Source organism: Limulus polyphemus, unplaced genomic scaffold, assembly GCF_000517525.1.
Source record: "Limulus polyphemus unplaced genomic scaffold, Limulus_polyphemus-2.1.2 Scaffold628, whole genome shotgun sequence".
In the NCBI taxonomy this organism is placed as follows: domain Eukaryota; kingdom Metazoa; phylum Arthropoda; class Merostomata; order Xiphosura; family Limulidae; genus Limulus; species Limulus polyphemus.
This window is the reverse complement of record NW_013666238.1, coordinates 225,488-238,224: the sequence shown is the minus strand read 5'-3', so window position 1 is coordinate 238,224 and position 12,737 is coordinate 225,488. Positions and strand designations below refer to the sequence as shown.

The following is a 12,737-nucleotide window of genomic DNA, read 5'->3' as shown; positions in this document are numbered from 1 at the left end:
GCTATAAAACTTATTGCGAGAAGTCATAAATTAAAAGTGTTTTAAGTAATTATACTTTTAAAACTGGGGAACATTCTACCTAATATTTCACTTAATTTGCACGTTCTTGTTTTCTATTCATTTTTAAGGAAATCTTTTCCATTATAATGCTATAAACTTTCTAGATTTTTCAAACTAATTTCTTATTAACTGTAGCTAATACCTCAAGAAAACGGCATTCAAACTATTTATATTTTAAATCTTACTAAAAAATAATGTCAATTATTTCGTATGTGGTAATGTTTAAACTCATATTTCTGTAAAGTAATTCCATGCATAATCATTCCTGATTCTAACTACAAAAGCACATAGATTGCAATAACTAAATACGTAAGCAAAGTTTAAAACTGTCGAACAACTTTTAACCGATGGAGACGTCATCCTTCAAAAAATAAGAAAGAAATATATATACGGATGATGTTAATAAAAATACTCTTGTTTGACCGAATAGTTAGCTTTTCAGTCTCTCTTTCGGCTCCGAGCCTTTAGATTCACAGTTCGAACACGCTATCGAGATGGCCAACTGGTCGCATCTGAAAAAAAAAAATCACAAACATCTGACATATGATGAACACAGCTTAATATCATGATGTGATTATTGTTTGTTGTTAGTTGCTTGTTTCAAAGCAAAGCCACATTGGGCTATTTCCTGTGTCCATCATGAGGGGAATTGGACCCAAGGCTTTGGTGTTGTAAGTCCTTAAACTTACCACCGTGGGACATCATAATGTAAAATAATATATATTTATGGATTTTAACTGATAAAAGTTGTTTTTCTATAACATGTTGAACTCTAGAGGAAGGGGACGATAAATTACAATAACATCTCAACAAAACAATTTGCGCTATACATTTTGAATCACCGACTCTTGTTTCCAGTCCGGCTCGGGTAACTGTATGAAATAAACCGACTTGTGTTTCCAGTCCGGCTCGGGTAAGTGTATAAAATGAACCGAGTTGTGTTTCTAGTCCGGCTCGGATAAGTGTATAAAATAAACCCAGTTGTGTTTCTAGTCCGGCTCGGGTAAGTGTATAAAATAAACCCAGTTGTGTTTCTAGTCCGGCTCGAGTAAGTGTATATTGTGAGATTTTCCACAGTATTTTAGTTATTCTAATTGGAGTAATATATCTTACAATTAAATTATATTCAAATTACATATACACATTAGATGTGAAGTACTTACTTTTTATGTATGCGAAATTGAGTTTAAACACAAAACGTTTATTCAAATCATACGTTAATAGACAGTTTAATGTTTTTGTTGTTACTCTAAACCCAAAACATTTAACTAAACCATACGTTAATAGACAAGTTACTGGTTTTGTTATTACTCTTAAACCAAAACATTTAACTAAACCATACGTTAATAGACAAGTTAATGTTTTTGTTATTACTCTAAAACCAAAACATTTAACTAAACCATACGTTAATAGACAAGTTAATGTTTTTGTTATTACTCTAAAACCAAAACATTTAACTAAACCATACGTTAATAGACAAGTTAATGTTTTTGTTATTACTCTAAAACCAAAACATTTAACTAAACCATACGTTAATAGACAAGTTAATGTTTTTGTTATTACTCTAAAACCAAAACATTTAACTAAACCATACGTTAATAGACAAGTTAATGTATTTGTTATTACTCTAAAACCAAAACATTTAACTAAACCATAGCTTAATAGACAAGTTAATATTTTTGTTATTACTTTTAAACCAAAACATTTAACTAAACCGTACGTTAATAGACGGGTTAATGTTTTCGTTATTACTCTGACGAGAAACTAACATTCAAACTAAAATAGTGAACTAACTAGCTTTATTGCGTCACAAATTACAGAAAGTGCGAATTATTAAACGCACACGAGTATATATATATATATATATATATTTAAACACTCACTAACCCACGTATTTTCACAGCACAGTAATCCGATTGATCTTATACGTATACATTTTAAGGATTGTACATCAGACAAACAGATATTACAATGTTACGTGAAATATAATTCCATATTACATTTTCATACCGACTTGTTTGTCTATAAAAATGTTTAATATTCTGCTTATACTTCGAAATACCTATTCATTAATGAAATATGGTGATAAAAACTCAGTCTTTAAACATAGACACCTACGATAAACAGCAGGAAATAGAGAATCAATGTTACTTACATCAATGTTTAAATTACATTAAATATTTCCTTGTTCTTATCATGTAATAAGTCTTGCCTGTAAGGTATAAGTAGAACTTGTATATTTAAGACCCTGAAATAAAGAACATCACCATTGGTTAAGCCCCCAGTGGCACAGCGGTATGTCTGCGGACTTACAACGCTAGAATCCGGGTTTCGATACCAGTGATGGGCAGAGCACAGATAACCCATTGTGTAGCTTTGTGCTTAATTACAACCATGCAAACAATTAATTGGTTAAATGAGTCAGTTATTATCTTCCACAAAGCGGTTGTGCAATTTGTGCTTAATCGGGTCATTAGGGATTTAATAAAAAAAAAAAGTAAGGCGAAAGTGATCTAACGTTGTCTTTTGTATAATTATTGTTTCCTTAAAGGGTAGTATAAGTCTTACAGATTTGTTAAGTGACTAAATAACTCTGATAAAATACAGAATTAAAATCGAGGCAACAAATAAGTATTACCACAAGATCAAAAACAAAAGTTTAAAAAAGTGATTCATTATCTTACTTTTCCTATATGTGGATTATTTATTTACAAAATTATCTTATCTTCCCTATATGTGGATTATTTATTTACCAAATTATCTTATCTTCCCTATATATGGATTATTTATTTACTCATTATCTTATGTTCCTTTTACGTGGATTCTTTATTTACTCATTATCTTATGTTCCCTTTACGTGGATTATTTATTTACTCATTATCTTATGTTCCCTTTAAGTGGATTCTTTATTTACTCATTATTTTATCTTCCCTTTATGTAGATTCTTTATTTACTCATTATCCCATCTTCCCTTTACGTGGATTTTTTATTTACTCATTATCTTATCTGCCCTTTAGGTAGATTCTTTATTGATTCATTATCCCATCTTCCCTTTACGTGGATTATTTACTGACTCATTATCTTATCTTACCTGTATGTGGATTATTTACTAACTCATTATCTTATCTTCTCATCATGTTCATTCTTTACTAACTCATTATTTTATTTTATCTTCATGTGGATTATTTACTAATTAATTATCTTATCTTCCCTTTATGTGGATTCTTTATTTGTCTGTGTCATCAAGGTAACAAGAGGCCGAATTTCATTTTAATATTTATTTTTAATCTCATATCGCTTGAACTTATTTTTCATGCGTGTAAAGTTTCATTCCATATTGCAATTAACATTTTTTTTTATTACAGTACAGTGTAGGTTTCAGTTTAATAGGGACGTTGACGAAATTAAAATAAAATTTTGAACAGTGAAAAGATTTTCTGTTCAACAAAGATCAGAAGTGTTTAATACTTGTTATACTAATATGCTTTAACTTTTTACATTGTAGGTTCTTTTAAACTGTGTGACATTTCTCATTAACAACAACAGTGGAGGCAGAAAATACTGCTTCTGTACACGAACAAAATAACAATTTTAATTGGATTTTAAACTAAAACGAATAATTTGGATGTTTAAATGATGTACACTCTTCATTTCTTAGCAATAAGAATTATTTTAATTATTTCACAAAAAAACTAATTGTAGCAAAATTGAAACTTCTTTTGCGTACCCATTTATCTTTATTGGATAATTTTCATGCTAGTGTTAAAACTTTTTAAAGTAAATCTTCTTAGAAAATATAATAAAACGATTTAAAACTCTCAGAGTACAAAGTAACATTAATAGAAAAAAATCACTCGAAATAATCATTATTAGAAAGTTTGTTGACGCTTGGCTGTGTTTCAGACATATAGAAATTGTCGGTGGTTTATATCGTCAGTTTTAGATTCTTTGTTTGCTTCAGATTTTCAAACAAAGCTACATAAGGGCTAACTACGCTATCAGTCCCTAATTTTGAGCTTATAAACTAGAAGATTAAAGCTAGTAAACAGCACCCACCGCCAAAACTTGTGTTACTTTAATTGATTAATGAAATTTGACTGTCAATCTTACACCTATGACTCTTAAAGTGTTGAGAGAGCTTTTTATGTTTGTTTATCGGGAATGGAACGAGAATTATAGGTTCTTGGATTCACAATTTAGCAGATAGCCACTAGTCCACTTCTGGATACATCAAATATTTAATGATTTATAGGACTGGACTAAATTAAACCGGCCGATTCAGTTGGTGAGTTAACAGTTTGCAGCAAGGCTTTGCTCCAGTAGCATCAACGGTAACAGCCATTGCTCGCGGTGGCCATTGGTCACGTGGCTCAAACTGAGTGTCTCTAGTGCCGTTAGTGGAGGCCATGCGGCGAGATCCAAAGCGAATCGAATTTCTTGGGCAGATTATCCCAAGGAAACAGGTTTTGAAGACATGCTTAAAGTTGATAGCGTAACTTCCATACACCAACGGATTGACGCAGGAATTGGAAACTGCGAATATAAATAGCGAAGATTGGATTTTGGAATCCACTTTGTTTGCCGATTCCCTATCTATTTGATGCCAAAGAACCATCACAACGTACGGCGTCCAGCACCAGAAAAATGCAGAGACGATGGTTATGGCCATTCGGAGAGTTCGTGTACGAGCTCTTTCTATACGAGTCATGTCGGACCTTCGAAGTCGAAGACGTCCATGGAATTGCTGCTCTTGGGATAAATCTCCTAGAAGAAATAAAACTGTTTCCATTTGACATCATTAAAATACTATTTCTTCTATCAAGTCTAACATCATGTAAGATACTATTTCTTCTATCAACTTTAACATCATGTAAAATACTATTTCTTCTGTCAACTCTAAAATCATGTAAAATACTATTTCTTCTATCAACTCTAACACCATGTAAAATACTATTTCTTCTATCAACTCTAACATCATATAAAATATTATTTCTTCTGTCAACTCTAAAATCATGTAAAATATTACTTCTTCTATTAACTCTAACATCATATAAAATACTATTTCTTCTATCAACTCTAACATCATATAAAATATTATTTCTTCTATCAACTCTAAAATCATGTAAAATATTATTTCTTCTATCAACTCTAACACCATGTAAAATACTATTTCTTCTATCAACTCTAACACCATGTAAAATACTATTTCTTCTATCAACTTTAGTTGATAGAAGAAATAGTATTTTACATGGTGTTAGAGTTGATAGAAGAAATAATATTTTACATGATGTTTTAACACCATGTAAAATACTATTTCTTCTATCAACTCTAACATCATGTAAAATATTATTTCTTCTATCAACTCTAACATCATGTAAAATACTATTTCTTCTATCAACTCTAACAGCACGTTCTTACAAAACAACTTAGGATAAAGAAGAATTCTCGCGTTACAAATATGTAAAATACTTACACTGTCTTAATGAATAGTTTCATTATATCATTTCTCAAGTACTTCGAGTTCGGAAAGATAAAAAAAAGCAATAACATGTCAGCTAAACAAAGCCAATAATTTTTAAAAAAAACGTTAGCTCCCAGGTTAGTTTATTTTGTTCGATATCCTCAAAATTGGTTCTTACTTTGATAAAAAAAATATTACGTTTACTCATAATGTATGCATACACCAACCTTATTGGAAATAAAATATATCTGTATCATAATAATAAAAATATTCAATCTTATAACTATTGAATTATTCTGGACATCTTTTTAAAAAGTCCTTCTAAACTCTCTAGATGACGCATGTTTATCTTAAAGTTATATGATAGCAAAAAGGATCCAGCTGAGCATCTATATTAATTTAAAATACATCTAACTAGATTTCACCTGTTTCTTAGTTGGGGAGATTTTTGTACTGAAATAACAAAGTAACAAAAGACAGCTGAATAAAAAAAAACATATGATATCTTAAAAAGAAAAAATAATTTAATTTTAACATGTAGATTGGCAATACTGAAACCTCGACAATTTAGATTGTGATCGCGGAAATTTTTAATTAGCAAAACTGGTTTTAATGTTGTTACTTTTTTGCGAAATGTGATTTTGTCAAGGTATCTATATGAATTTTTATCTCTTAAGAAAGAAGTTTCTAAAGTGTCTATAGTTTACAGTAAATCGATGTTTATATCTCGAACCAAAACAACACATTAATGAACACTTTCTTGGGACTATATGTAATAAATGTGAATATATTCAAAACATAACCTTCATATGGATACATTGCTCTTAAAAACTTAAACCTTCATATGGTTTGTTTGTTTGTAATTAAGCACAAAGCTACACAATGGGCTATCTGTGCTCTGCCCACCACGGGTATCGAAATCCGGATTCTAGCGTTGTTAGTCCTTAGACATACCGCTGTGCCACTGGAGGGCCTTCATATGGATACATTGCTCTTCAAAACACAACATTCATATGCATACGTTGCTTTTCAAAACATAATCTTCATATGGATATATTTCTCTTCAAAGTATAACATTCATAGAGATACATTACTATTCAAAGCATAAGCTTCATATAGACCTATTTTCTATTCAAACACAATGAATGTAACTGAATACAGATTTGATTTAGGGCAAAAATGTATGGAAAAAATACGTTTTAAACTAGAAATAATATGTTATTTATTTCAATCGAAATTATATCGTTTTTTTGTTGTTTCTATATTATCATATTGTACCTAATGTCTATTTTACTGCAAAATATATTGTTTTAACAACATTAATTACCAGTTCAATAACTGGGTGAAAAGATAAGCCTTAAATTGTTATAAACCTCAAAATAATTAAAATGGAACTACCGTCTTGAAATAAATAATGATAAAATTTTATAACTGACACAAAAATAAAGAAATCATTCAAAGACTGACACACAGTTTCTACTAAGTTTGGTGACGAGGAACTCACTTGTAGTCTCTATTAAACTCCAGCTTTATGAATACTTTTACCTGCTCGTCATAATATAAGTATCGTTTTAAAGCTTAATGTAACAGAGTTCATATGTGTTTCAGGAGCTGAGGAACTACAATGTAAAATATTACATTATTTCTGGTGTGGCTACCACCAGAGAGCTTGAGAACAATTGTTATATCACCAACTGTATCATTTCTGGTCAAACCTGATACACATTCCCTAGTGATAACGATTTGTAACATTTTTTGGTTGCACCCCCTCTTAGCTAATATATTTACTATTTCTTACCTAGTCTCCCGATGGATCGGCGGTAAGTTTCATGACTAAAAAGGCTAGAATTTAAGGTTTGATCTCCGCTGCGGACAAAGGTCTCAAAACCTATAAACGTGGCACTAAGTACTTGGTCGGGTTTTAAGTTATTTAGACGTGTTTATTCAAAGCACATAAGTCAGGTTGTTCTTCAGATACTTTAAAGAAGTGAAGAAAAAAATGTTTGTTTTAATGACAGTTCTCAATACTGAAGCAACCCGAAAAATGTATATAACCTTAACATATAGAAAAACAATCTATATTTATACTGAGAATATTTTCATGAAGCATTTTGTTTAACTGACGTTTCGGTAAGAGATATCTAATGTATTTTAGTCGCAACTTCTTGTCCCAAAAAAGTCTTTATATCCTAATGTGTTTTGATAGTAATTTTCTCTAAAAGATTTGATTCAACAATTATATATATTGTACACAAATGTGCAAAAAGGTAGCATAAAATCACATAAATATATATATAATTTCATACAATAATGGCTAAACATTTCAATAGGTTAAAACATTTTTAAAAATTTTACACTTAACTGTCACTTAACTGGCCCATTGTAGTTTTTAAGAAAATAAAACGAATAATAGCATTTCAGTTCAACTTGAATGTGTATTTTTCAAACACAAGTTGAGACTAGAAATCAACGATTAAGTTGGTTTTACAAAGTATTTAAGCAATGAAAACACATTAAATAGCAACTTAAACATTTGTAAGTTGTTTTTTTTTTATAAATTACGTTACTTCAAATGATATCGCAAAGTACTTATAAGATAAATACAAATGTATCAATCGTAAGCATTGTATGCTTCTTTTATCAAGGTCTATGGAGACTACGTTAAAGTTTCTGATATATTTTCACATAAAAATTAGTATTGTCATTAAATAACAGTTTAACAAAGAAGCGAGGAAAATAGAAAACTCAATAGTATATTAGAATCAATGATCCTTTCCCCCTAAACCCTTACTCGTTATTACTATTTATTTAACCTGTATTTGTAGTCAAACATTCTAGTTTATACTTTAATGATCCTTTCCTCCTAAACCCTTACTCGTTATTACTATTTATTTAACCCGTATTTATAGTCAAACATTCTGGTTTACACTTTAATGATCCTTTCCTTCTAAACCCTTACTCGTTATTACTATTTATTTAACCTGTATTTGTAATCAAATATTCTGGTTTACACTTTAATGATCCTTTCCCCTAAACCCTTACTCGTTATTACTAGTTATTTAACTTGTATTAGTAGTCAAACATTCTGGTTACACTTTAATGATCCTTTCCACCTAAAGCCTTACCTGTTATTACTATTTATTTAACCTGTATTAGCTGTCAGACATTTTGATTTACATTTACAAAAAAAAAGGAATTTCAAGAAAGGACTTTGGGATTTATTTTCAGACAAAACATGAAATCCAAATAAATAGCATTTAGTTAAAAGCCTTAAATAATAATAAAACTTAGAATCACTAATAATATTATACAATTAAAGTTTCTATTTCATTACACACACAAATCTACATTTCAAACAGTAGTTGTTGGAGACCATTACTTATGAGACAAGAAAATTCAACCAATGCTTAAAATCTTAGCATGACAAAAAGAAAAAACTGGTTTAAAACGTTAAGTAAATAGGTCAGTTTTCAGTTAAGAAAAGGGAAGTTGAGTACAAAATATACTACTTTTTCTAAAGAAAACATCTTTTTCGGTATTTCTATTTTCTAAACTATATACATATTTGTAAGCTGGGGTTTGTTTGTTTGTTCATGTTATCTTAGGGTTCAGTGTTAACAGTTTTTGATTTTCTCTTATTCACAAACGAATTTAAATGTATAACGTATCATTTGCGTTTCAGGTCAAGGCGGTGGGAAGATCAAGTGAGGCGAAGACCTCTTCTTTCCTCCATAATATGAGATACGTGTACGAGTTTATCTTGATGGACTTTATTAACTAATTCACGACGTTTTGTATATAATTACATTTAAGCCATGAGAGTAACCAGTGCTGATTAAAAAAAAACTGTGAATTATTCTATGAAAATAATAGCAATACTAATTGAATTCTCCAACATTTCATGCTGATTCTTACCTTCATTATCTCGGGAACGTCGGGTGATGACCCACAGAATCTTAGAATAGCAATAAATGATGATAATCAAGGGAACTCCGTAGAGGACTAGAATACAGAAGATGTTATAGGTCCTATCTTGCCAAGGATCCGAGAGAAATTCAAAAGTGACACACTGTGTATACTCTGGGAACTCTGGATGATGTTGAACCTTGAACAACACACACTAGAGAACAGAGACATATGTATATATATATATATATATATGTGTGTATTTTTAAACAATGAAAATGATAACTGAAAGTAAAGAAAAATACATTTAATAAAGAAAGAACAGTCGAAAACGAAATAAATTTAGTAACGTTTTCGTCTATTGACTGAAACAAGGCTTGTAAAAAATGAAGATAATTAAATTTTGTTGTTGATTTTAGTTTAAAATAAACCTTAGAACAGAGTAATGAAAACTCGAGATTCCTACGAAATATCTGTTCCATAATCTTATAATTCTTAGAGATTCTGTGACTCTTAAGACTAGCATTTCTTAGTGAGAAAAAGAAGAAAATCACAAGGAAGGCTACTAGACGAGTTGTGCTTATCTTTAACAATGGGCTGGCTATCCGTGCTGTGCCCACCGCGGATATCGAAATCCAAACTTTAGCGATATACGTTTTAAGACTTACGTTGATCCACCGAGAGGTATCTCTGAAAGAAATTTATACATACAACCTAGCGATAATCGAAAAATAGAAAACAACAAAAAAGAATATGAATGTTAATACTAGAGGTATGGGCGTTAACTCGCAATCTCAACCGTTATAATGTGATGGTCTATCCGACTATTCGTTGGCATAGAGAAACACAGGAGTTGGCGGTGTGTGATGTTGACTAGCTACATTCCCTCTGCTAAATTAAGGACGGCTACGCAGATAGCTCTCGAATAGCTTGAGCGAAATTCAGAATCAAACAAATACTTTATGCAACTCAAAGAGTAACGAGAAGTTAAACAACACAAACAAACAGTGCTTCCTATTACTACAAAATCACGATCTGTACGTTAAGACCCGGGTTAGTTATATTAGTGACAGTCAAATTTCACTATTTGATTATAGTAACCCAAAAGTTCTCGGTCCTCCCTCTAGGGGCGGTTTGTTTTTTGTTTTTTAAAGTTAAGCACAAAGCTACACAATGGGCTATCTGTGCTCTGCCCACCACGGGTATCGAAACCCAGATTGTAGCGTTGTAAATCCGCAGACATACCGCTGTGCTACTGGGGGGCCTCTAGGGGCGGATAGCCCAGATAGCTCTTGTGTAATGAATATCCGAGACAAACGAATAAACACATGGTTAATTCATGTATCATCTTTAATAAATATGCTGTTTTTTTCACCTTTCCTATTCACATTCAAATATACAGATAGCCCTTTGTGTAGCTTTGTACTTAATCGCAAGAACAACATAATTTTAAAAAGTATATAATTCGAACAAAATTTAGTTTTCTTTTGGATGTCACACAGTGAAAAGCTTAATGTTATTATTTAAGCATAAGATCTGTACTTTATAAATACAATTAAAACAGTATGTCTATGTTTGATTAAAATAAAATATGATTAGATCTACCGAACAAATAATTTTTTATAATACTGATTTATTACACTTTTTCACAAAGTTGATATGCTGTTCTATGCTTCATCGTTTAATTATTTCCAAAAAACACTTATGATTTTACTACAGTTTTCAAACTTAATTGCCATTGGTGATGGAAGTCAATATAATGAAAATGTTCGCAATAACATAGAAAGTGACTTGAATATTTCATTTCAGGTTTCCAGTGGAAATAGAATTTGAGTTTATACATTTTTAATCTTTGCTATTATTCAAAGTAAATTGCATGTTTGTTATTGGAGTAAAATTTTTCAAACAGCTGCTTAACGATATTAAATCAATAAGGTATATGTTAATACTGTTTAATAAATATTTATAATTTTGGTTTAAGACATGGAATTACACGAAAAAAAAAATAACGAATGAATATTTAATCTTCAAATTAAAATATTCATTCTCATTATTAGGAAAATTTCTAAATTAATATATATATATATGTGTGTGTGTTATTTTAATTACAATTAAAAATATTTTTTTAAACAAAACCAAGCCCTCTAATGATTCAGCGGTAACTCTGAAGACTTCTAACGCTAAAAACCGGGTTACGGTACTCATGGTGGCCACAGCCTATTGTGTAGCTTTGTGCTTAAGAACAAAGAAACAAACTAAACCAAAGTGTCTTTGTAATCAAATTCTCTTCAGTGAGGACAATCTTGTGACATTATCTTAATTAATAAATTCTTCCCAAATTTCTTAAAACAAACATCTCATGATTAAGATAGAGCCATAAGAGGACAGATGAAAATAGTTGCTTTGTTTGTTTGTTTACGTTGGCTGCAAATCTAAATGGCTTTTATGAGATTTTGCTAAAATAGAAAACAATATCAATTAAAACAGTTCTGTGTATGATTATGTATTTTCTAAGACAAAAAAGTAACCAATTTTATTAGTTTTAGAATTTTCGCGCAACGCTACATAAAGAGCTACTTGTTAGTAGGCGCTCCTAATTTTGAACTGATAGACTAGAAGAAAGGAAAATGGTCAACAATAACTACCGCCAACTCTTGGGACTTTACTGTCACTGGTATAGTGCACCACTGCCTTAAAGTGCAAAATACATTTTTACAAAAACTAACCACTAACTGTCACATTTAGAGTCCGATCACGCCAAAAACGAACTGTCAGATTCAGAGTCCCAGCACACTAACCGCGAACTGTCATATTCAGAGTCCGAGTACATTAACCACTAACTTTCAGAGTCCAAGCACGCTAACCAACAATTGTCAGATACAGAGTCCGAGAACTCTAACACTATGCCTCACTGGTTCCACCGATTTAATTCACGATTCATTTATTCAGTAGCGAAAAGCATAAATCTGGCTCGATACTAAAACACAATTGGCTCATAGGTTCCAGTGTTAAAATAAGTAGCACAAAGAAACTTTGTTCACAGTAGACCATTAAGAAAGTTGCATTTTCTTAACTTCGTCTATCCAAAATGTGTGTACCCTTTTATTTTCATTAATCATTAACTAAGGGTCATCCATTAAGGAAGCAAAAATTATATATAAGATAATGTTCCTCTTCTATCTTTCTTTTGTTATCAAATCCCTAATGACCTTATTAGATGCTAATCACAAAGACTCTTGGTGAAAGGTAATAATTGACTCATTTAACTGATTAAGTTTGTTTGTTTGTTTGTTTTGAATTTCGCGCAAAG

At 30.8% G+C, this 12,737-nt stretch overlaps 1 protein-coding gene across 1 annotated transcript in view; it reads right to left on the bottom strand.

Annotated features, from left to right (window-relative positions):
• Nucleotides 1-4,124: 4,124 nt before the first annotated feature.
• Nucleotides 4,125-12,737, bottom strand: part of LOC106459563 (gonadotropin-releasing hormone II receptor-like) — a 60,270-nt gene continuing 51,657 nt past the window's right edge. The window contains exons 2-3 of the mRNA XM_013919190.2: nt 9,437-9,641; nt 4,125-4,824 (exon numbers count right to left, since the gene is read on the bottom strand). Of these exons, the coding sequence (XP_013774644.1) occupies nt 4,325-4,824; nt 9,437-9,641 (705 nt within the window). The 3' untranslated portion in view covers nt 4,125-4,324. The remainder of the gene's footprint in view (nt 4,825-9,436; nt 9,642-12,737) is intronic.